Here is a 25257-nt window from a genome sequence, read left to right as displayed (position 1 = left end):
ATTAGTTAACTTTATCGCATTGTTACTTCCTACTATTCACAGTCGTAAGTCGGTTTGCGTTAAAACATTCGATTACTTCGATTCTTTCTGATTACAACACTTACTCCACATAATACAAATAAAACTGAAAATAGACTATTTACAGTCAAAGAAAGTCAAAGTTGACTTGGACTTTGACTTTGACTTTGACTTTGACATTCGAGAACACGGGGTGTTACACTACAAGTGCAACAAAATTACTCTACAACCTCATCAACAATACACCAAATCAAAATAACTCTCAAAATTACCCTACAAGTGCATCAAGCAAGAACTCATTCAACCCGTTTGAAATAAGCCGAATAAAATTAAAGATAAAACCGACCTTTCTACAAGAAGCATAAGCTTCATGCACAAGTGAATTCATACCAACACACGCAAAGCAATAGTCTGCACCACCTCCAGTCATCTCCATTATTATCTGACCCAAGATGATATCATTTAATCCTCATTCTGTTATTGATTAAGTGATATCTTATCATGTCAAATGGTGATTTAACTATGGTTAAGTTACCTGGCTCACAGTTTTGTCCCATCAGTTATCAGGGTTTACCAAATCAGTTACTCCAAATTTCTTTCCTGATTTAAAAGAAAAAAAAATTAATGAAAATCTAAAATTAAGTGCATATGATCCTTATGAGTGGATATTACCATATCATAATAATACTCAAATTAGAAATTACCTATTTCAAACTTGTCTTGGTTCACATCAATTCCTATAATCCTCTTAGCTCCACATAGCCTTTATCCGTTTTTTTTTTAAAACATGCAGTTACAAAATCATATCGCTAGACCAATGACACCTAGTTCGAATATAGCAACGGTGGTTCCAGCTTCCACCTTGGCTGTTTTCCAGGCAGCACCCACCCCTGAAAGCATAATGACTTTTTAGGTCAAGCTTGGTACTTTCCAAATTCAAATTTGATAGATGTTATCACTAATTTACCATATTGGTAATTTTTTGTAGTACTATTTCAAAAATATAATATTGACATGTGACTAAAAGCAAAAAAAAGTTATGTAGGTAATGTAGGTCCTTAAACTATCATTATGTTCCCATCCTGTAATACTTGGATGACAAAAAGTTAGATAGTTGGCATGTGAATAAAAGCAAAAGAAAGTTATTTTAGTGACCTACATATTAGAAAATGATAGTTAATTAGGTGACATATACTGAAAACATTTCCGGTTATCCATACCAGCAACAAAATAATCGTTGGGTACTATATCATTTAAAATCCGAACATAAATACTAAAAAGAGTATAGGAAGTGTATAATTTACTGGTCGATACTCCACAGCTTAAGAGGCAAGCTCTGTTTGGTGAAATTGCTGGATCGGTTTTAGTCAAATGTGCAATGTCAACCACCGTGTACTCACTAAAATTCGATACACTTAAGAAGTGGTATAGAGTTTCTCCATTAATGTCTGTGAACCTGCTTGTGTCTTCTCTTTTCATCCAAGGAGAAGGACTCAAAGGAAACTTTGTGCATAGGTTGCTTTTTTCAGACAAACAATCGGTGCATTCGCCGCAATCGGCCAAAAAGATTGGGATCATGGTGTCTCCTTCAACAACTTCATGTACACCTTCTCCAACGCTCTCTACAATCTTTAGTGTCACAAAATAAAGTATACAAAGTTATAATTAAAAAAAGATTAAGTCACTCACAACTTTTTTGAACTTCCCACGGGCCCGTTTTGAAGTCTCCATCATCATATATATACGACTCATTACGTTCCCATTTCCACAACTTCAAGACTACTTTCAGATATACCTCAATTTACTTTGTTTCTAGCCCGAGTAAGCAATTTTTGTTGTTTGTTAACCACGGGTGCCATATAAACCTGCATATAATTCATAAAATTTCATTTTTATTTAAAATACCAACATTTTAGGATCGCTAAGTGCACACACAATACAAAGAACATAATATAAGGAAGCCGATCTTCTCTTGCAAGAAAACTACCTGAAATGTCATGGCCAAACCTGGGCTAATCTTGCATCATATATTCTAACCGAGTAGATGACTTGAAAGCAGTTTTTGTTGCATCCTTGTATCTGTCATCCAAAATACACATTAATTATCAGTTACGCCCTTTTCTTTCACCATCTAACAATGATTACATCAACTAAAGTGAGGAAGAAAAAACAACGAATGCAACAAATGAGGGCTACCATAATTACAATCAGGTATAACATAGAAACCCCAAAAAGTCTATGAACCCACTTCGCTAAAATAACTCAAAAACCAAGAAGATATGAAGAACATACATAAAATGAATATTATAAAACCAAAATACTATACAAAATCGCAAACCTGGTTACTGAATCGTTGGAATTTCGAGTTTTCTGACAAATCGCTGGACAATTCAAACATAACAACCAAGATTGTATGGATCAGATAAGTTAAACATCAATAAAAACTCTAATGACAGAAAAAAACCCTAATTAAAGGAAAATATGAATGATACAACATGAATCTGCTCAAATCGATGGACGATTCAACTGAATCAGCCAAGTCTGTATGGATTGTATTACAAATAACATCAAAAGAAGATTTAATGGCGAAAAATAAAACTCTCGTTTGCAAGAATAAACCTGGTAAATGGGATTTTCCTTCAGCAAGGTAATGATGGACGGAGCTGTCAAGGCCGGCCCTGAGAATTCGTGTACCCTGTTCGAGCTCGAAAAAATGTGCCATTAGGACTTAACGAAATTGGGTATTGGGCTCACTAAAGGTCTAAATCTAATGTCAAAGGGTTAATAACTAATCTAAACCATAAGAATAGTTTTGTAAGAGGGCCTATGTTGGTGTTTGTATGGGTATACCCTATTAAAAAATATTTTACATATCCATATCGGGTTTTTTTTATAAAAAAAAACGTGCCCCTCGAAATATCAGGCCCAGGTCGGGGGTCCTCCCCGCCCACCCCCAGGGCCGGCCATGGGAGTCATCCCTGATTTCTTCTTCTTTGTTGGCCAATACTCAGCAGGATTTTGGGGAACAATGAGGAATTTGAAGGATGAGTAGGTATAAATCTAGGGTCAAAATCTAATTTGAAGAGAGATGATAAAGAAAAAAAGGGGACGGAGGTACTGTTGGGCGTGAAAATAAAAAAATGATGCTCTAATTTAATGACACGTGGCCCAAATCTACTTTCATTTATTATATATAATAGATTTAATGAACTATGTTATTATATTTTATTTTTCTCTTATTCCTATTTGTAATCCATTCCTATCGTCTCCTTATAACAAATTTTTGTATCCGCCACTAACTACGCCCACACAATAATCACTCATAGGCGACACGACATTCGCATAAACATGAGTCAACATGACTCGTCCCCTCTGAGGGACGCTCGTTAGGCTTATCAATCTAGCCTAAGGCCTAGGGCCACCAAAAAACAAGGGTCTCCAATTTTTTTCTTTTCATGTCTTAGACTTGTTTGAGGTGCATTTAAATAATGTTTCTAGGCCCAAGATTTAGGATTTTACTCTAGAAGTGCGCATTGTCCTCGCATTCTTCGCATGCTTCATTCCAAAATCTTAAAGCAGTGCCGCAACACACCAACTCTCGTTACTTGCGACACCTTTTGAGTAACCAATGTGAAACTGATTGCGATTTAAGCGAGTCAGGGCTGACATTAAAAAAAATCATTGCTATGTTATTCAGTGTCTCAAATCTCAATTGATGATTTTTTTATACCAATTCAATGTGACCTCGATTTTGTAATTCATTTATTACCTACAAAAATGTTGGATCGAGCCACTCCCCACTCATAAGACCAAGGGGTGTGGGGATCATCCCCCCTGGCTTTGGGTCGTCCCTCTCGTCCCACACCGCCCCGCTCCCCCTCGTCGCGTCGCAAACGGCAAGAATCAGCCGGTGGAGACGAGCCTGCAACAAAGTTTGTTCCCTCTCTCTCCTTGTATTATATATTAGTTTTTAATTAAACTTGTGTAGTCCTTCACACCCTTAAATAGTCTCAAAGGGATGATCCTCCACCAAATATGACGTTACACCGTGACGGGTAGTCCTCAAAGGGACTACCCAAATCACACCCTATGTTCTAACAACCCAATACTATACTACTATATTAAATTCCAATCATTAAATGTTGGATCGAGCCTCTTATTAAATTCCAAACATTAATTTGCAACTTTGTTACACCCAACCCTTCCATTATTTCCCTCAATAGTATTTTCAAACCAAAGCGGGCCTATACACGCAGCAGCCGGTCGTTACCACACACACCAAAACTCGTGGGCTCCTTGTTATCACCGGCCGGCTGCAACCGGCAACTCAAACAATATACTCACCAACCTCTTTGTTACAAACCCATTTCCAATAATGGATTCAAAACCCCACGATCTGGAGAACGGAGACATTCTGAAACCGATTCACCCCATGAAACCGGAGAATTCAACTATTTTGAGACTAATTGTAGCAAATGTGTCGGAAGTTCTGCTTGGAACGAAGCTTTTTGTTCTTCTTCCGGTGATTCCACTAGCTTTTGTGGCGAAAGGTTACGGTCTCGGTAACGTGAGTTGTGTGATGTACAACTGTTTATGCGTATAATAATGTGATTGAGTTTGTATTTTTTTTTTTTTTTGTAGCGGTGGGTTTTTTGTTTGAGTTTGGTCGGACTTGCTCCTCTTGCGGAACGAGTGAGTTTTTTGACGGAGTAAGTTAGAACTAATTTTCAATACTTGTGAAATTGAATTGTTTATGGTGTTTAAATTTTAATTGTTTATGTTATTAATACTTGTTATTGTTATTTGTTTTACAAATTTGGGGGATATGAAAGGCAAATTGCATACTTTACTGGTCCTACAGGTATGTTTCTTCATCAATTCGATTCATTACTCCATTATCTCACTGATGTTGATTTTGATTTAGACTAGTAACAACTCAACTTTAATAATGTTATGGATATTTCTTTAAGACAAAATTGCATAAATCAGCCTTTATGTAAGCTGCATTTCATACCTTTGACTATGAAATCGGCAAAACCAACCTTTATGTTCATGTTTTGTAACATTCTAGAACCTTTACAACTAACGTCGTCCAAAAACTCAGTTAAGTTGTCCAAAAACTCAGTTAAGTTACCTCACATGCTTTGCATGTGAGGGTACTATGGTCTTTTACAACTTAAAGGTTGATTTGTGCAAAAAAATTATTTATAACGCAAATCTAATATTAAAGTTACAGGTTTGGGCTTAGTCTAAATGGGTTGAGTCAAACCCACAAACATGTTTATCTAAACGGGTTGGGTCCAGGTTAGTTGACTCATTTAACCTATTGTTTCTTATTTAAAATTATTCCATAACTTAACATGGTTTTGCATAAATTTAAAATATAAAAGAGGGATGAGTATCATGATTTGTGAATTTAAACTTAAATTTTATATGCAATGCATTTGCTAACAAATTTGTACTTTTACCGCATTAATATGCAAAAAAAAGATAAAACATATATGAAAGACCAGGTTAAATAGGCCATGATCGTATCAACCCATGAATACTCTTGTCCTGGTTCATAGACATGATTTTTGGGTGCGCATAAACTTTTCATTAGATTTGACATAAAAGTTGAAGTTTGAACTGTAATTGTTTCTCTGCAGTGGGAGGGCTCCTTAATGCAACATGTGGAAATGCAACAGAATTGATAATAGCATTGTTTGCTCTCCATCAAAGAAAGATTAATGTGCTTAAATACTCACTTTTCGGTTCTGTTATTTCAAACCTCCTCCTTGTTCTCGGTTCATCTCTCTTCTGTGGAGGCATAGCCAATCGACATAAAGAACAAAGGTTTCACAAAGTAAGACAACCAGTCATTTGTTTTCCCAAAAAAAATCTACACAGATTCGATTTCGTTGAGAAATTAATTTATTCCAGTTTAAATAAATTAACAGAAACAGGTCGACGCAAACTCGTTGTTATTGTTACTGGGGTTGCTCTGCCAGATTATGCCATTGTTGTTTAGATATAGTGGCGGCATTGAGGCGGAAGTTTCAATCGTTAAGATGTCTAGGGCGAGCAGCATTGTGATGCTTCTTGCTTATGCTGCATACATCATTTTTCAGTTGAAAACGAATACCCAAGTTTGTGAACTACAAGAGGTTGATAATATATTACGATATAATAACGAAATAATCATATTCTTCGGATTGTTATACCTTATCAGAAACAAGCCACTCATTTTTCCATGAGTTATGCAACTAATAGTCGCGTGTCTACTTTTACCTAGGGTGCAAACGAGCCGAGTGGCTTGCGAGCTGCTTGAGAAAAAGCTCGAGACGAGCCGAGCTCGAGCCTAAAATAGTCCTCATTTATTTATCGAGCCCGAGCTCGAGCCTGGCATGTGAAGCTCGTCAGGCTCGTCGAGTCTTAGTGTAATATTAGTTTTTATTAATATTGACATTTACCCCTTATTTAAAGTGGTCTAGTAAACGAGCCGAGCTGAACTTATTTAAATTTGTTTACGAGCCGAACTCGAACCTAAAAATAAGCTTGTTCAGTAAACGAGTCCGAGCCCAGCTTCACTTATCGAGCTTGCGAGCCTAAACAAGTCTATTATTTATATTATTTTTGTTTAATATATTAATTACTAGATAATAAATAAGCTCGGCTAAAGCTTGAGAACTACCAACGAGCCGAGCTCGAGCTCGGGCACTCATAAGTGAATCGGTCTGAGCTCGGCTAGTTTGCATCTCCTACTTTTACTCACGTAGGAGACATTTTCTATTAATAATAACACAAAGTAATGTGATACGCGACATCATAATATCACGTACAGATTCGCGTATAAAATAAAATATTTGGGGTTGCGTGAAATTGTTGTGACACGGTTTGTAATTCGGAAAAAAACTTAACTCCATTAAGTTATTTTAACGACGGACTATTTTACCAAAAAAAAAAAAAAAAAAAAATTGACCAGTTCAGATTATTATTGGCCAATAACTGACTTGAGATTATCATCAGCCAAATTGAGTTAGGTGGGATTATTTATTTCCAATTTGCGTTTCAAATAAATTAGGAGGAAGAAAGCAATGAGGAGGTGAAAGAAGAGAAGGCTGTGATAGGATTTTGTAGTGCATTTTTATGGTTAGTTACAATGACGGTGATTATAGCCATTTTGTGTGAATATGTTGTGGACACCATTGAGGTATGTGATCAAGTAGTGCATTGTTAGCTTGTACGTGAATAGTAGTATATTACTAATTGTACATTGTTAATTAGATTGCATCAGATACTTGGGGGATTTCTGTTAGCTTTATTAGCATAATTTTGGTGCCAATTGCCGGCAATGCAGCAGAACATGCTTGTGCAATCATATTTGCCTTCAAAAACAAATTGGTAAGACACAAATCGTCCTCTTTGGGAGTCTTATAGCGTTGGCCTGGTATGCAGTACAACGCTTTAATGCTATGGGATGTCTTGAATTTTTTTTCAATTTTTTTTTTCAGGACATATCTTTGGGTGTAGCTATGGGCTCTGCTACTCAAATATCTACATTTTTGGTAAGGCCGACAATATAGTGACATAATTCTACCGTACGAATCATCCCGAGGTGACAAGATGGACGGGTCATTAATGGTTCAAACGGATCATTTTTTATCATATAGGTCGAGGACGGGAAGGGGAGGGGGTGGGTTGAACCACTAACCCTCTTAGGTGTTTGGGGTTGAGTTTTGAAAATAGATTATCCTTTTGAATAATCAGAATCAGATAATTAGCTCGTGCTGCAGAAAGATAGTGTTTGGATTTGATTATGTTGTTTGATATCACAATAATCAGATAATCAACTATTTGAGTGTTTGGCAAATATATATATATTTTGATCTCTACAAAACGTTTTGATCTCTACAAAACGTAAAAAATCAGTTTTTGGATTATCACGTTTTCCTGTAGTAAGGGGTGACCTACTTTTGGATTATCACGTTTTGATCTCTACAAAACGTAAAAAATCAGTTTTTAATTTTTTTTACCAAACACTCAAAATAGATTTTTTGCGATTTTAAAACAAAATAATCAAAAAATCAGGTTGAAAAAACAATCCCAAACACACCCTTTTAATTTAAAAGTAATTGATTTGTGAATCGTGCCAAAAAAAAAAAAAAAAAAAAAAAAAAAAAAAAAAAAAAAAAAAAAACATTATTACCATAAGAATCTGAATATATAAATAAACTTAAATAGGAGGTTGTATTTGGTTATTTTTAACACGTTAGATATGTTCCCTTGTGGCTATTTTTTGCCTATTGTTTTAGATGAAACACAACCCTAATTGACCTGTTCATAAACAAATGGCTCGATTTTTCTTATGAGTAACCCTGGGAATCTGTTACCGAAAAACTCATGAGACCAACCAATATTATGCTTTTTGGTGGTCTTTTTATTGCAGGTTCCTTTGTGTGTTGTTGTTGGTTGGACAATGGGAATCCCAATGAGTTTGGATTTTGGACTTCTTCAAACGGGTTGTCTTGCATTCTCCATTCTTCTCACAAACTTAACTTTACAGGTTTTACCATTTACTCCCTTCACGTTTTATAGTATGCACTTTTAATCCCGAAATTTTCAACATTTTTCTTTTCACTCCACAAACAATTGGATTCAACATATAATAAATAAATAATTGTGATATGCAGAGTTAACTGCCATTTTCGTCCCTGTGGTTTGGTCACTTTGGCCATTTCAGTCCATTTTTCAAAAATGCGTCATTTTCGTCCCCCATGTTCTGGAAAGGTGCCATTTCAGTCCAAAAATCATAACCCAGTTAAGTCAGTTAGTAAATAAGGACTGATTGTGTAAATTTGTAACATAAAGGACTGATTGTGTAAATTTGTAACACCACCACCACTAGCCCTGCCACCACCACCACTCCGCTGACACCACCGCCACCACAGCCACCACCACCACCACCACCACCGCCACCACAGCCACCACCGCCACCACAGCCACTGCCACCACTACCACCACCACCACCATCATCACCGTTTCTAAAATACCCTACACCGTGAGATCCCGATGATATAGACTCGATGATGAACGGAAGTGGTGGTGAAGGTGATCGGAGGTGAGGAGGTTGCGGTGCTAACGGTTGGTAGTAGAAATTTGAACGGAGGTTGAAGGTGAACAGAGATCGGAATGTGTCGGAGAATAGAGATGATCGGCAACGGTGACGATGAATGAATGGTGGTGACCGGAGTTCGATGATGATGCTCGACGGAGATGAATAACAGGAACTGAGATGAATACGGTGACGGTGCTAATGAACGTGATGTCGGAGGAGGTCGCGGAGAAGATGACCGATACTACGGATGATGATTCTGGTTGAACGACGGTGTAGTGATGCGGTGTCGTAGTTGTGACGGGTGGAACACCGGAGACGAAGAAGATGATGAAGTGTGCGGTTTCGGTGTGTGAAATCGGAATCGGTGTCGATGTGAGTTGATGAAGTTGCAGGTAGGATGGTGAGATTCGAAGCACAAAGGAAAGTGATGTTGCAGGTTCTAATGGAGATGATATGGTGACTAGAAGATGTGGAGGAACGGTGACTGATGATGATACGTTGATGAAGAACACAGATGATATGTTATTGAATGATGATGAACTTCTGATCGCACAAGCCAGATGATATGTTATTGAATGATGATGATGATACGTTGGCAGTGGCTGTGGTTCGAAGAACTGTTGATGATGATCAACGTGATGATTGACGGTGGTGGCAGTGGCTGTGGTGGCGGTGTGGCTGTGGTTGCGGTGGTGGCGGTGGTGGCAGTGGTGGCTGTGGTGGCGGTGGTGGTGGTGGCTGTGGTGGCGGTGGTGGCTGTGGTGGTGGTGGTGGCAGTGGCTGTGGTGGCAGTGGTGGCTGTGGTGGCGGTGGTGGCGGTGGTGGCAGCGGAGTGGTGGTGGTGGCAGGGCTAGTGGTGGTGGTGTTACAAATTTACACAATCAGTCCTTTTATGTTACAAATTTACACAATCATTCCTTATTTACTAACTGACTTAACTGGGTTATGATTTTTGGACAGAAATGGCACCTTTCCAGAACGTGGGGGACGAAAATGACGCATTTTCGAAAAATGGACTGAAATGGCCAAAGTGACCAAACCACAGGGACGAAAATGGCACTTAACTCTGATATGCAGGATGGAAGCTCACACTACTTGAAAGGACTGATCCTAGTTCTTGCCTATGTAGTAATTGGAGCATGCTTCTTTGTTCAATATGTTCCCTATGGTAAGTGATCCACATAACTTAATTTCTATGCATGTTTCAGTTCAATTTTTTTTTTTTTTTTTTTTTGAATGAACAATTTCGACCCATTTGACGTTTACATCATTAACGGATCAAACGGGTTAAAAATGCTTAAAGTGGAATTCATAAAGTGTATTTTTAATGCATAAACCTCCTGAATCCCTTAATTGAAATATGAATTCTTATGCACCAAAAGATACATGACTAATTCTAAATCCAAATTTTGCACAGATCAATCCAACGACTTGGGCATTTGGCTGTCGTCAAAGGAATTCGTTAATTCATTTAGTTAACTTTTCCGCTTAGTTACTGTCAGAAAGGGAAGATAAATCCTTAACAAAAATAAGAAGGTGACAGCTGCAAATTGACAGCAAATCAACAGCGAATCAACAGCCGGATCCTATGAACTTTTCCTTTTATATTTCATTTGTAATCTATAAGTAGTCCTGCTTTGGTTTTTTGTAAATGTACACAAATTTATCAAATACAAGTTTCCGATAATTCTCTCTGATTTACAACATGGTATCAGAGCGGGTTCCTGATTCTTGAAAGAATTTGCTCATCTACACTCTATCCCAAATAAAATCCCCAAAACCCAACCAAAACCAAAATCAAAACCCAAAAGGTCAAAATCATCTCCATATTTATAAAAAACCAACCTTTCGGAATCACCTGTCAAAAACCAACACACCACAAATCACCACCGCTGCAAGTTCTCTCGGTTCCCTCTCCACTACCCACACCCTGTTTTTTTTTCCCGGCACCGGCTAACCTCCGCTGTCGTATAAACCCAGAAATCCAGCCAACAACGACCGGCTCAGAACCAGTCCCCGCCGAAATCCAGGCCTCGCCGGATCAACCAGCTCCGAAACAACCACCTTCCCTTGAACCCGACATGAACTCTTCAACCGGTTTGGCGTAAACCTGATGCAACATTTCTGATAACCAGAACCCATTGAACAACCGACGGAGAGATTGCATCTGGAAATTGGAGTTCTTTGTTGGTTTGGTAGATAAAGAAGAAAGAAGGAACACCTTTTTTCTTTTACCGCAGGAAGAAGAAAAGAAAGATGGAAGACATTTCCTTTGGTTGATTATATTTTAACCTCAAAAAAAAGTATTTTTTGTTTAAAGTTTTCTTACCCTTTTAACACCCAAAGTTTTTCGTTATATCAAAAAATGAACCCTAACCTTTTCTGATATATCAACCAGAACCCTCTTTTTCAAACACCAAACCACAACATCCCTTGAGTATTGAAAAAATTAATATGGCAACCAACCATGGAAAAAACGAATCGTGGATATTTGATTCCGGTGCCACTGACACCATGACGTTTGAACCGTTGGACATGCGTTCAATGGCCAAACCTCAGAAAACTCAAATTCATACCGCGAACAACGGAACAATGCAAGTAAAGGGAGGAGGAACAATTGAAATTTCACCAACTATGAAATTATCAAATTGCCTTTATGTTCCATCATTATCACACAAATGTTACACCCTAACACGTAATTAGCGAAAGTCGCAGCGGAAGTTCATGCCATAAAAATTCTTTCATTATAAACCTTACGTCTTACTTGAAAGTTCACTTTTAAAATAACTCTTTTATATCGAATACAACAAACTGACTCTATTATAGAATAATTCATAGCTTATGTACAACAAATTTACATCCTTAGACAACCCCGTACGATCCCTTAAGTGACTCGGTCTTCGATCTTTATTCCTTGATGATCCTCCGTGACCCGCACAACCTGCATTCACCACATACATTCAAAAACATTAGCACACAATGTATAAACAAGATCATTCGCATACACTTCACATCCCGTTCTTTATCAAACTTCAAGCATTTCATCTGCGTATCCATTTCCTGCCGAAGCTTCATAAATGTACCTGCATTACTTATCATTCTCAAGGTACACCATTAATAACGTTAATCCTCAATGTGTCTAAATCATACACATATATGTACTTACATACCCACATACATATACATCTACATACGTACATACACTCATACATACCCTTATACATACCTACATACACAACTACATACTTACATATCCTTCCTACAACTAGACATACGTACATACACTCATACATATCATTAAGCATAACTACATATCCTGCTACATACGTACAGTTGGAGTTATAAACATACATACGTGTATGCCTACATACATGCTTACATAACTTCTACATACGTATACAAATACATACAAGCACACAATCTTGCTTATCTATATATGTACATACTTTAACGAACACGTACTAGATCACGCGTACCTCTTACATAATCATACATTATTAACGTGGGTCTTAGTCTTAGCTTTATAGCCCATAAACATCTAAGGAACCTTCAAAATCATGTTTGGAAAGTCCGCCGTAGTCCACGGATATCAAACCGAAGCCCACGGTACATAAATTAACTTAAATAACAAGATTTCAGCTTTTGGGACTTGGGAAGGCCGTCACCGACGCCCCTAGGGCCGTCGGCGACGGGCCTTGCATTTACCCGTAGCCCAAAAACCCGTAGACAGGTAATTAACCCGTCAGCACAAAAACTGATTTTCTAGAGCCCGTCGGCGACGCCCCCATGCCCGTCGGCTACGCCCTCTAGATTTTGCATTTTTCTGCAGCTCCGTTTCGTCGTCCGTACGCACTAAAACGCGCATAACTTTTGAACCGTTTACCCGTTTAACCTCCCGTTTCTTCCTACATGCTTGTAAATTCATATTCTATCATATGAACTTAAAATCCCATATCCGGATTAAGGAAATTCTTAACTTACACTATCGGCTTATTATTCACTTATGAATTATTCGACCCGTTATGGGTATTTATACATTAAAAGGTCTATAACATACAAAACCCTATACTTTACTTTCATAATAGACAAAGACATTACCCTAATCGAATAACTCACTTCCAAATGACTTTTAAGGTCGTTTACCCGAAATACGTATCAAGGGTATTTTAGTCAACTATGCTCTACCCTTAATAACAAAGGATTTCCTTACATAAGAAACCAATTCCACTACTTAGCTACAATTTCTTAGTCACACCTACCTTGCTCGGATCAAAACTAAGATCCGTTTAATACTTCATTGACATCATAAAATTCATTCCTATTTCACCTCAATTATCACATATAATTAAATTGCATATAACATTACATGAACAACTAAGAAGTGATTACGGAATCACTTACCTTATGCGTCCGTGCTCGTATCCGATTCCTCGCCTTTTCTTGACCCGTTATCCTTTCATGCTTGAGTCCGTCTTGACATGATTCCTATACTCTCTTTTCATCAAGATCACACTCCTATTAGCGTATGCATTCGTACATGATAACAATCATATCAATCACATATTTCACACTTAACCTTCATTAATCATTTCTAACAAACATAACTCATATAATCATATCCGTATACGTTTAAACTCATGTAACTCATCATGTCATTACATTTAACACGGATTGATATAACATGTACCATACGACTTCCCATCAACCTACATTTACGACAACGAGTCAAATCATGTTTCTTATACTTAGTTGACTTTCAAGAGTCAACTATTAACCATACTTAACTATCGACTTATCATTATATACCCGTAACATCATAATCGACTATACGGACGACACTATATATATCTTATCATACGCTTGGTATGCGTACCACCTTTTAAGCATAACGTACAACTAATTCATACATAAATCTTCTAAACTCATACGTAACCCATTAAATCCTACTACTAATCATCATATATCATTCCAAATGAACATTAAACATAACATCATCATATTTCTCCTACTTCATCTAACAATATTTCATCACACCCACATAATATATCAATTTTTCAACAAGACTTTAACATAGGTGGGGATTCTAGTCATCATCTTCACCCTAACTAACGGGTTTCTCCTCTAATCATCAAATTAACACAAACCATACTTTAGCTTTCAAAAACATTACTTTTACATTCCTTATAGTTCATTATGGTGTCTAGTAATCACATACGCCATTATCATAAAGAAGTTACATCGACTTAACAAGTATTCATGTAAAAACCATAACTAAACTCACTTAGGCATTTCATCGAACACATTGCGTGCGTACCATCTACAAGGCATAGTGTACAAGCATCCAAAGCACGATTTGCTAATTCATCCTATATATGTCATCATTACTCAATCTAATTCTTACAATTCCTTTAATCAATATCAATTTATCTAGCATTCGGATACTACAAACTGAATTACTTGCCAAATTACATATATTCATCACTCCTATAATCTTCATATTCATAACACAAACTTCACATAGTGGGTTTTCACTACATTCTTTCATGCAACCTAAAATCACACATGATTCTTGTCCTAGGAAGCATTTCTAACTCAGATTTCCCACAATAGATACAAGAAATCGAATTTGGGTTTAAACCCTTATTCTAGAATTCATCTTTTCAAAAATTAAACTTACCACTTCACCATGTATGCATAGATAATCGATAATCTTGAGACATGCAACTGATTTAGACTTGAATTTCTTGATTAATTGAGTAGATTAGCATGAACAAGGGTTTTCACCCTTGTTTCTTCTGTTCGTTCGCTCCCAGATACGCACACAGGAGTGTGTTTGTGGGTTTACCACTATGAAACCCTAATTATTAAAATCTTACACATTAACCCCCTTCTAAATTGATAAGTATTTAATTTAAGCATTAATTCAAATTTTTAACTTATTTCTTATCATAACCCATTAACTAGGTTACTTTTTGTTCATTTTCATTTATTTTAATTGATAACCGGTTTTTGGGGCGTTACAAGTCTACCCCCCTTAAAGGAGGTTTCGTCCCCGAAACCTTTCTCATTCCAACTAGACCACTTCTACTCTTACCTTTTCATCTATTCATTCACGATGCTTAATACAATATCGACGCATTCATGATCTTAGCACAAGTTTTTTTTTTATTCATGCATAAACGTATTTGTACGCATTGTCCCTCGATCTTAAATCAAATAAATTTCTTTCATAATCACCTATAAGTCAGAATCTGATCCAGGGCTCTTATTAGTGTCGTTTTCAGTTTATAACGCCAGTTTCTAGCATACATCATCACTAGCGATTCGTTCATTGGAATTTATTCCAATGTATACTATTGGTGGTACTAATTTATTTCAGTACCACCAGTTCACATAGAAACATCATTCAATATGTAACTTTCTATTTAGCATCCACAAGTTAAACCATTTACTAACCTTGCTAATTTGGCACCGACCAACGTGTAACAACCCGAGTTGACTCGCTCCTTCACGAATCCGTATCTTAACAGGGTTGATCTTTTCCATCTGGTATCATGAGCTTTCATTCATGAGCATTCTTTCACCGTCCTCGGTAGATTCATTGCATCATGATTTATGCCAAACTCATTATAAAATTAGGGGTTTACACACTTCATTCGATTTTATTTAAACATGATGTTTATCACATGACCTCGTTTATACTTCAATACTTTATCAATTCCTTCTTAAGACATTAGTGTGTTAGTCCTATTCATAACAGGTCAATACATGGCCATTTCTTAATATATCATTCTTGTTATTTATATATATATATACGTATCGAGGTACATGTTTTAAATCCGTCCCACGGATTTAAATGTAACATCCATACCCTTCATTCCTTCTATGTTTGAATCCATCTAACGGCTTCAAACATATCTTTCGTACCTTTTCTTCCTTACATGTGTTTTAACAAAAACTTAAAGTTTTACCTGCCTTCAGCAACAAGATTTTAAAGTTAGTCATCTCAGTTGTCGAATCATAATCACATCATTTTAATTCCATCCACATATGAGCTTTCTTCTTTCTTACACATTCGACTACCCAAGTAATTGGGTTCGGCGTAAACACTCTCAAAGAGAGTTAAGCATACACATTCGACTACCCAAATAATTGGGTTTGGCATAAACACTCTCAACGAGAGTTAAGCATACACATTCCACTACCCAAATGATTGGGTTTGGCATAAACACTCTCAACGAGAGTTAAGCATACACATTCCACTACCCAAATAATTGGGTTTGGCATAAACACTCTCAACGAGAGTTAAGCATACACATTCCACTACCCAAATAATTGGGTTTGGCATAAACACTCTCAACGAGAGTTAAGCATACACATTCCACTACCCAAATAATTGGGTTTGTCGCTTTTAACATAACTTCATTCCGTATAACGGATTAAGCTTCTAGCATTCATTAGAGCATTCAAAATCACTCGTTCAAAACAGATGGTAGCTTATTCTTATTTGACTTGTTCGCTAGAACCGATCGACTCGCATAACTTTTCATAACCTTCGTTAGCATAACCAAATCCGCAATGGTTTGCTATTTCGCATTCGCTACAACATAGCGCCCACCTGCTACCCAGTTCTACCGGACATACCTGCAATAATTGCCACGGTCTCACGAACGTCATATGCTTCTTGCGTACTGGCCAGGTGCGCAATTCACACACTAGTTTCGTGCCTTCATGTAATCATCGCCTTATGCCCGAGAAATGGGTCTCAGTTTCGTGCATATTTCTAAAACTCCCCCAAGACCACATCATTGTCTTTCGTTTAATAATTACTCTCCCAAGGAGACCCTTTCCCTTTCTTTCGACATCAGTACTCATGCATATTAATAGTGTGTACCTGGGGTTAATTTGCCTATTTGCACCTTTGCCCGCCTTAGCGTTCATCCTATTTTGCATTCACGGATCATCCTCTCCCAATTCTTAAGCTTACCTTGCACATAACATACTATTAGTTCCCTTCAAATACATAACCTAACACATACTTACATTTGCTTTTGCCTTTAGGCCTCGATCGAGTCTTGGATTGTACGGGTTCTTGGTCACGAGAGCACACCGGTTTGAGTTCAAGCATTTGCCTCCTTTTACTTGATTCTCTCAAACCAGGGCTCTGATACCAACTTGTTACACCCTAACACGTAATTAGCGAAAGTCGCAGCGGAAGTTCATGCCATAAAAATTCTTTCATTATAAACCTTACGTCTTACTTGAAAGTTCACTTTTAAAATAACTCTTTTATATCGAATACAACAAACTGACTCTATTATAGAATAATTCATAGCTTATGTACAACAAATTTACATCCTTAGACAACCCCGTACGATCCCTTAAGTGACTCGGTCTTCGATCTTTATTCCTTGATGATCCTCCGTGACCCGCACAACCTGCATTCACCACATACATTCAAAAACATTAGCACACAATGTATAAACAAGATCATTCGCATACACTTCACATCCCGTTCTTTATCAAACTTCAAGCATTTCATCTGCGTATCCATTTCCTGGCGAAGCTTCATAAATGTACCTGCATTACTTATCATTCTCAAGGTACACCATTAATAACGTTAATCCTCAATGTGTCTAAATCATACACATATATGTACTTACATACCCACATACATATACATCTACATACGTACATACACTCATACATACCCTTATACATACCTACATACACAACTACATACTTACATATCCTTCCTACAACTAGACATACGTACATACACTCATACATATCATTAAGCATAACTACATATCCTGCTACATACGTACAGTTGGAGTTATAAACATACATACGTGTATGCCTACATACATGCTTACATAACTTCTACATACGTATACAAATACATACAAGCACACAATCTTGCTTATCTATATATGTACATACTTTAACGAACACGTACTAGATCACGCGTACCTCTTACATAATCATACATTATTAACGTGGGTCTTAGTCTTAGCTTTATAGCCCATAAACATCTAAGGAACCTTCAAAATCATGTTTGGAAAGTCCGCCGTAGTCCACGGATATCAAACCGAAGCCCACGGTACATAAATTAACTTAAATAACAAGATTTCAGCTTTTGGGACTTGGGAAGGCCGTCACCGACGCCCCTAGGGCCGTCGGCGACGGGCCTTGCATTTACCCGTAGCCCAAAAACCCGTAGACAGGTAATTAACCCGTCAGCACAAAAACTGATTTTCTAGAGCCCGTCGGCGACGCCCCCATGCCCGTCGGCTACGCCCTCTAGATTTTGCATTTTTCTGCAGCTCCGTTTCGTCGTCCGTACGCACTAAAACGCGCATAACTTTTGAACCGTTTACCCGTTTAACCTCCCGTTTCTTCCTACATGCTTGTAAATTCATATTCTATCATATGAACTTAAAATCCCATATCCGGATTAAGGAAATTCTTAACTTACACTATCGGCTTATTATTCACTTATGAATTATTCGACCCGTTATGGGTATTTATACATTAAAAGGTCTATAACATACAAAACCCTATACTTTACTTTCATAATAGACAAAGACATTACCCTAATCGAATAACTCACTTCCAAATGACTTTTAAGGTCGTTTACCCGAAATACGTATCAAGGGTATTTTAGTCAACTATGCTCTACCCTTAATAACAAAGGATTTCCTTACATAAGAAACCAATTCCACTACTTAGCTACAATTTCTTAGTCACACCTACCTTGCTCGGATCAAAACTAAGATCCGTTTAATACTTCATTGACATCATAAAATTCATTCCTATTTCACCTCAATTATCACATATAATTAAATTGCATATAACATTACATGAACAACTAAGAAGTGATTACGGAATCACTTACCTTATGCGTCCGTGCTCGTATCCGATTCCTCGCCTTTTCTTGACCCGTTATCCTTTCATGCTTGAGTCCGTCTTGACATGATTCCTATACTCTCTTTTCATCAAGATCACACTCCTATTAGCGTATGCATTCGTACATGATAACAATCATATCAATCACATATTTCACACTTAACCTTCATTAATCATTTCTAACAAACATAACTCATATAATCATATCCGTATACGTTTAAACTCATGTAACTCATCATGTCATTACATTTAACACGGATTGATATAACATGTACCATACGACTTCCCATCAACCTACATTTACGACAACGAGTCAAATCATGTTTCTTATACTTAGTTGACTTTCAAGAGTCAACTATTAACCATACTTAACTATCGACTTATCATTATATACCCGTAACATCATAATCGACTATACGGACGACACTATATATATCTTATCATACGCTTGGTATGCGTACCACCTTTTAAGCATAACGTACAACTAATTCATACATAAATCTTCTAAACTCATACGTAACCCATTAAATCCTACTACTAATCATCATATATCATTCCAAATGAACATTAAACATAACATCATCATATTTCTCCTACTTCATCTAACAATATTTCATCACACCCACATAATATATCAATTTTTCAACAAGACTTTAACATAGGTGTGGATTCTAGTCATCATCTTCACCCTAACTAACGGGTTTCTCCTCTAATCATCAAATTAACACAAACCATACTTTAGCTTTCAAAAACATTACTTTTACATTCCTTATAGTTCATTATGGTGTCTAGTAATCACATACGCCATTATCATAAAGAAGTTACATCGACTTAACAAGTATTCATGTAAAAACCATAACTAAACTCACTTAGGCATTTCATCGAACACATTGCGTGCGTACCATCTACAAGGCATAGTGTACAAGCATCCAAAGCACGATTTGCTAATTCATCCTATATATGTCATCATTACTCAATCTAATTCTTACAATTCCTTTAATCAATATCAATTTATCTAGCATTCGGATACTACAAACTGAATTACTTTCCAAATTACATATATTCATCACTCCTATAATCTTCATATTCATAACACAAACTTCACATAGTGGGTTTTCACTATATTCTTTCATGCAACCTAAAATCACACATGATTCTTGTCCTAGGAAGCATTTCTAACTCAGATTTCCCACAATAGATACAAGAAATCGAATTTGGGTTTAAACCCTTATTCTAGAATTCATCTTTTCAAAAATTAAACTTACCACTTCACCATGTATGCATAGATAATCGATAATCTTGAGACATGCAACTGATTTAGACTTGAATTTCTTGATTAATTGAGTAGATTAGCATGAACAAGGGTTTTCACCCTTGTTTCTTCTGTTCGTTCGCTCCCAGATACGCACACAGGAGTGTGTTTGTGGGTTTACCACTATGAAACCCTAATTATTAAAATCTTACACATTAACCCCCTTCTAAATTGATAAGTATTTAATTTAAGCATTAATTCAAATTTTTAACTTATTTCTTATCATAACCCATTAACTAGGTTACTTTTTGTTCATTTTCATTTATTTTAATTGATAACCGGTTTTTGGGGCGTTACAACAAATTGCTCTCAATTAGTCATATTACCAAAGAATTAACTTGCACGGTACTAATGCATCCTACTTTTTGCCTCTTACAGGATATCAGGACGGGTGTGATTATTGGACGTGGTACTGAGCGCCAAGGATTATACTACGTGGATGAAGTGGCTCAACATGGTACTGTGATGTTGGCACATGGAACTGAAAACCGGGAAGCCTGGCTATGGCATAGACGTTTAGGACATCCATCCGCAGGTTACTCGCATCTTTTGTTTCCAAAACTCTTTCCTTCAAATGGTAAAATAGATTGTGAAACCTGTTTTCTTGCCAAAAGCCATCGACAATCATTTAAACCTAGTAATACAAAAGTTGAATTACCTTTTTCACTAATCCATTCTGATGTGTGGGGTCCTGCTCCCATTATGGGGGGGCAGGGTTTTCGGTTTTTTCTACTATTCGTGGATGATTGCACTCGCATGACATGGGTATATTTTTTAAAAAACAAAGCTGAAGTTTATGAGAAATTAACAATGTTTTATGCCATGATTCGCACTCAATTCAAAAAGGAGATTCAAATCCTTCGATCCGATAATGGGGGGAGTTTGTCAATACATCCATGAAACAGTTCTTTAAAACTAAAGGATTAGTTCATCAAACCTCTTGTTCTCATACCCCCGAACAAAATGGTGTTTCCGAACAAAAAAACGTATTCTTCTTGAAATGACTCGAGCTCTTCTAATTGAATCCCATGTACCTACATCATTCTGGCCGGAGGCGGTTGCAACCTCTGTGTATCTCCTAAATCGGCTTCCCACCAAAGCTCTTAACTTTAAGACTCCTCTAGATTGTCTATCCAAGTTTACCAAAATTCCCCATCCTCTTACACTTGAACCTCGAATCTTTGGTTGTACGACATTCGTCCACATACCAAAAACCAATAGAAATAAACTTGGTCCATGTGCTGAGAAATGTGTATTTGTAGGCTATGGGATCGATCAAATAGGTTACCGGTGTTATAATCCCAAAACTCGTCACATGTTTACCACAATGAATTGTGACTTCCTTGAAACAAAATATTTTTATAACACCCAACTCAGTGGTCAGGGGGAGAATGAATGTATGGACACTCTGAGTTGGCTAACTCAACTTCCATCATCTGAAGAAGTAACAACAGAAGACCATCACAGTACTTCGAATCAGTCACCTTCAAACACAGCCACACAATCTGCGGAGCCCAGTACCACTGAAGAGACTCCATCCAACTTGATACCAGAGGTAAGAAATACTGAGAACCCTGAATGTCCTATACTTGATAATTATGAGATAACAGGGGAACACATAGGACCGGCAACAACAGAACATAAAGAACTGGTTGAACCAGATGTTGAACTGGCTGAACCAGATGATGAACTGGCTGAATCAGATGTTGAACATGTTGCAGCAGAGACTACCGGAAGATACTTTCTCCCTCCAAGGGAAAATAGAGGAGTTCCTCCCAAGAGATACTCACCAGAAAAGGTGGCTCCAAGGTCGAGATACCATGTGGCAAACATTGCCACTAGGAATTTGTCCATAGAAGCTAAAGCATTTGCCACTACCTTGTGCTCTGAACAAACACCATCTACAACACAAGCAGCCTTGGAGTCAAAAGAATGGAAAAAGGCCATGGAGACAGAAATGGAAGCGCTTAAGAAAAATAACACATGGGAGAAATGTACTCTTCCACCAGGAAAAAAAACAGTGGGGTGTCGTTGGGTGTTTTCAATTAAACATAGGCCTGATGGCACGATTGAAAGATACAAAGCACGACTGGTTGCAAAGGGGTATACTCAGACTTATGGAATTGACTACTCTGAAACCTTCTCCCCAGTAGCCAAAATCGACACAATCAGAGTTCTTTTTTCAATTGCCGCCAATAAAGGTTGGCCTCTTCATCAATTTGATGTGAAAAATGCCTTCCTACACGGAGAACTGAACGAGGAGGTCTATATGGAGGCCCCACCGGGATTCAATGAGAATTTTAAGGCTGGAGAAATATGTCGGTTAAAGAAATCTCTTTTTGGGCTCAAGCAGTCTCCTAGAGCTTGGTTTGGGAGGTTTACCCTTGCTATGAAGAAATATGGCTTCAAACAAAGCAACTCTGACCATACTCTATTTTTGAAACGAAGGGGAAATCTTGTGACCTGCTTAATTATCTACGTTGATGACATGATACTTACAGGGAACGATGAAGAAGAAATGTCAATGTTAAGAGATAAATTATTTGCAGAGTTTGAGATGAAAGACTTGGGAAGATTAAAATATTTCCTTGGAATTGAAGTTCTAAGATCTAAACAAGGGATTTTTATTTGTCAGAAAAAATATATTCTTGATTTCTTAGCAGAAATCGGAATGATTGAGTGCAAACCTGCAGAAACCCCAATGATGGTTAACCACGGCCTTCACATGGAAGATGGAGCAGAACTAGCAGATAAAGAGAGATATCAACGAATGGTGGGAAAACTAATATACCTCTCCCACACTCGTCCAGATATAGCTTATGCAGTAGGAGTGGTGAGTCAATTTATGCACCAGCCCCAAACAAGTCACATGGAAGCAGTTTTAAGAATCATCAGGTATCTCAAAGGAACAACAGGTCATGGTATATTGTTCAAGTCAAATGGGCACTCAGAAATCCAAGCATATACAGACGCTGACTGGGCAGGAGATAAAGGAACGAGAAGGTCAACCTCAGGATACTTTACCATGGTCGGGGGAAATCTAGTCACCTGGAGAAGCAAAAAAACAAAAGGTAGTCGCTCTATCTAGTGCAGAAGCCGAGTTCCGAGGGATTGCACGCGGCTTAGTAGAAATTCTATGGATACGCAAGCTCCTAACTGAGATTGGCTTTCCCCCCACTACAGCAACTAAAATCATGTGCGACAATAAAGCTGCTATACAGATCTTAGAAAATCCAGTCCAACATGATCGAACAAAACATGTTGAAGTTGATAGACACTTCATCAAAGAAAAGTTAGAAGCAGGGATAATAGAACTACCATATGTCCAATCAAGAGACCAATTAGCAGACATACTAACAAAGGCTGTCAATGGGAGAGTCTTCGGCGAATGCTTAGACAAGTTGTGTATTGGAAACCCCACTACTCAACTTGAGGGGGAGTGTCAGAAAGGGAAGATAAATCCTTAACAAAAATAAGAAGGTGACAGCTGCAAATTGACAGCAAATCAACAGCGAATCAACAGCCGGATCCTATGAACTTTTCCTTTTATATTTCATTTGTAATCTATAAGTAGTCCTGCTTTGGTTTTTTGTAAATGTACACAAATTTATCAAATACAAGTTTCCGATAATTCTCTCTGATTTACAACAGTTACAACATGTCGCATCAAGTATCGGATTCCGTGGATGAAAGGGTCATGTATTGTATGTAATTTTCTGGAACATTAAAGTGGCCTAATGTTTTTAAAAGGTTTGGAAATGAGGTTAGGGTAGGAGTTGTGTCTAGGATCCAAATTTTGCAATGATCTGGTGGCAGGGGGGGCAACTTATTTCATGCTTACATTGAGAGTTGAGTTCTTGTTGATAAATAAAGTCTACTTCTTTTTAAATAATAAGAGTATGGTCACGATTCATTCATGGAGTGAAAGAGACATAATTTTTATAACAACTTATAGAATAGGATCAACTTTGTTGTTGGTTTTGTAGTTTAACGAACCATGTTTTAAGCAAGTATTAAAAAAAAATTACACAAATATCTTGAAATTTAAAAGTGAAGGTGAAATTTTAATATTTGGAAATCAGTAATATTTAAAAAAAGTACTTTGACTTATTTGATAGCAATAGATTGAGCAAATTTATAGTATTTTGTTGGTTAAGGCTATTTAAATCGTAATCTAGTATTCGTTTCATGGAATGTAATGGAATTAGAACTGAAATTTGTACTGGAATTGAAATTAGATTTGGAATTTAAACATTTTAATAGGAATTGGAATTTGATGGAATTAAAATCTCAATTCCATTCTTAATATGTTCGTTTGGCAAATGAATTGGAATCTACCTATCTCTTCCCGTCGATCGGGTGAGCCAATTCGGGTCGTTAACAAGCCGATTTGGGTCGAGACGTTTCGGGTCCTTAACGGGCCGGGGTGGGTCGAGACGTTTCAGATCGTTAATGAGCCAGATACGGTCGGATCAAGACGTTTCGAGTAGTTAAAGGGTCAGGACAATTCGGCATGTTTCGGGCCGAATCGAGACGTTTCAGGCGTTAACAGGTCCGTTAGGGTTGGGACGTTTCGGGCCGTTAACGGTGGCCAGGTCAGGTTGTGACATTTTGAGTCATTAATGGTCCGGATTGGTTCGATACGTTTTTGGGTCGTTAATGGGTCGGTTCGATAAGTTTTGGGTTGTTAAGGGTTTGGTCAAGACGTTTCGGATCATTAACGAGTCGGGTCTAGACGTGTCCGGTCAATGCTAGGTCGGTCGCATGGGGCGTTGCAGGTCGGCGTGGGCTGAACGGGTCAAATTTTTGCGGGTAGGCGGCGGGCCGGTCGGGGTGAGGCGTTGCGTGTTGGCAACGGACGAGTTTGGGTTGAGACATTTTAGATGTCGGTGACCAGTCAAAGATTCAAATGACTTTACTT

The 25257-nt window shown here is 37.6% G+C and overlaps 1 protein-coding gene and 1 pseudogene across 5 annotated transcripts; one reads left to right on the top strand and one right to left on the bottom strand.

The window, feature by feature from the left end:
- Positions 1-211: 211 nt before the first annotated feature.
- On the bottom strand, positions 212-2017 carry LOC110869561 (annotated as a pseudogene).
- A 2158-nt stretch (positions 2018-4175) lies between these two features.
- On the top strand, positions 4176-23969 carry LOC110872083 (vacuolar cation/proton exchanger 3). Of its 5 annotated transcripts, XM_022120849.2 has the most exons (12): positions 4179-4585; positions 4660-4727; positions 4851-4879; positions 5667-5863; positions 5958-6164; positions 7082-7210; positions 7285-7401; positions 7512-7565; positions 8447-8563; positions 10193-10283; positions 10533-10626; positions 23792-23969. In XM_022120849.2, exons 1-11 carry the CDS (start codon positions 4394-4396, stop codon positions 10592-10594), a joined length of 1263 nt encoding a protein of 420 aa, XP_021976541.1. In that variant the 5' UTR covers positions 4179-4393; the 3' UTR covers positions 10595-10626; positions 23792-23969. The 5 variants fall into 5 exon arrangements, with proteins under 5 accessions (XP_021976543.1, XP_035835346.1, XP_021976541.1 ...); XM_022120848.2 differs by lacking the exon at positions 23792-23969 and having other exon boundaries at positions 10533-10804; XM_022120851.2 differs by lacking the exons at positions 5958-6164; positions 23792-23969 and having other exon boundaries at positions 4176-4585; positions 10533-10804.
- The last annotated feature ends 1288 nt before the right edge of the window (positions 23970-25257 follow it).

The sequence above is a fragment of the Helianthus annuus genome, chromosome 11 (assembly GCF_002127325.2).
Source record: "Helianthus annuus cultivar XRQ/B chromosome 11, HanXRQr2.0-SUNRISE, whole genome shotgun sequence".
Classification (NCBI taxonomy): Eukaryota; Viridiplantae; Streptophyta; class Magnoliopsida; order Asterales; family Asteraceae; genus Helianthus; species Helianthus annuus.
Note: the sequence above shows the minus strand (reverse complement) of the source record. Positions and strands in the feature narration are given on the sequence as shown.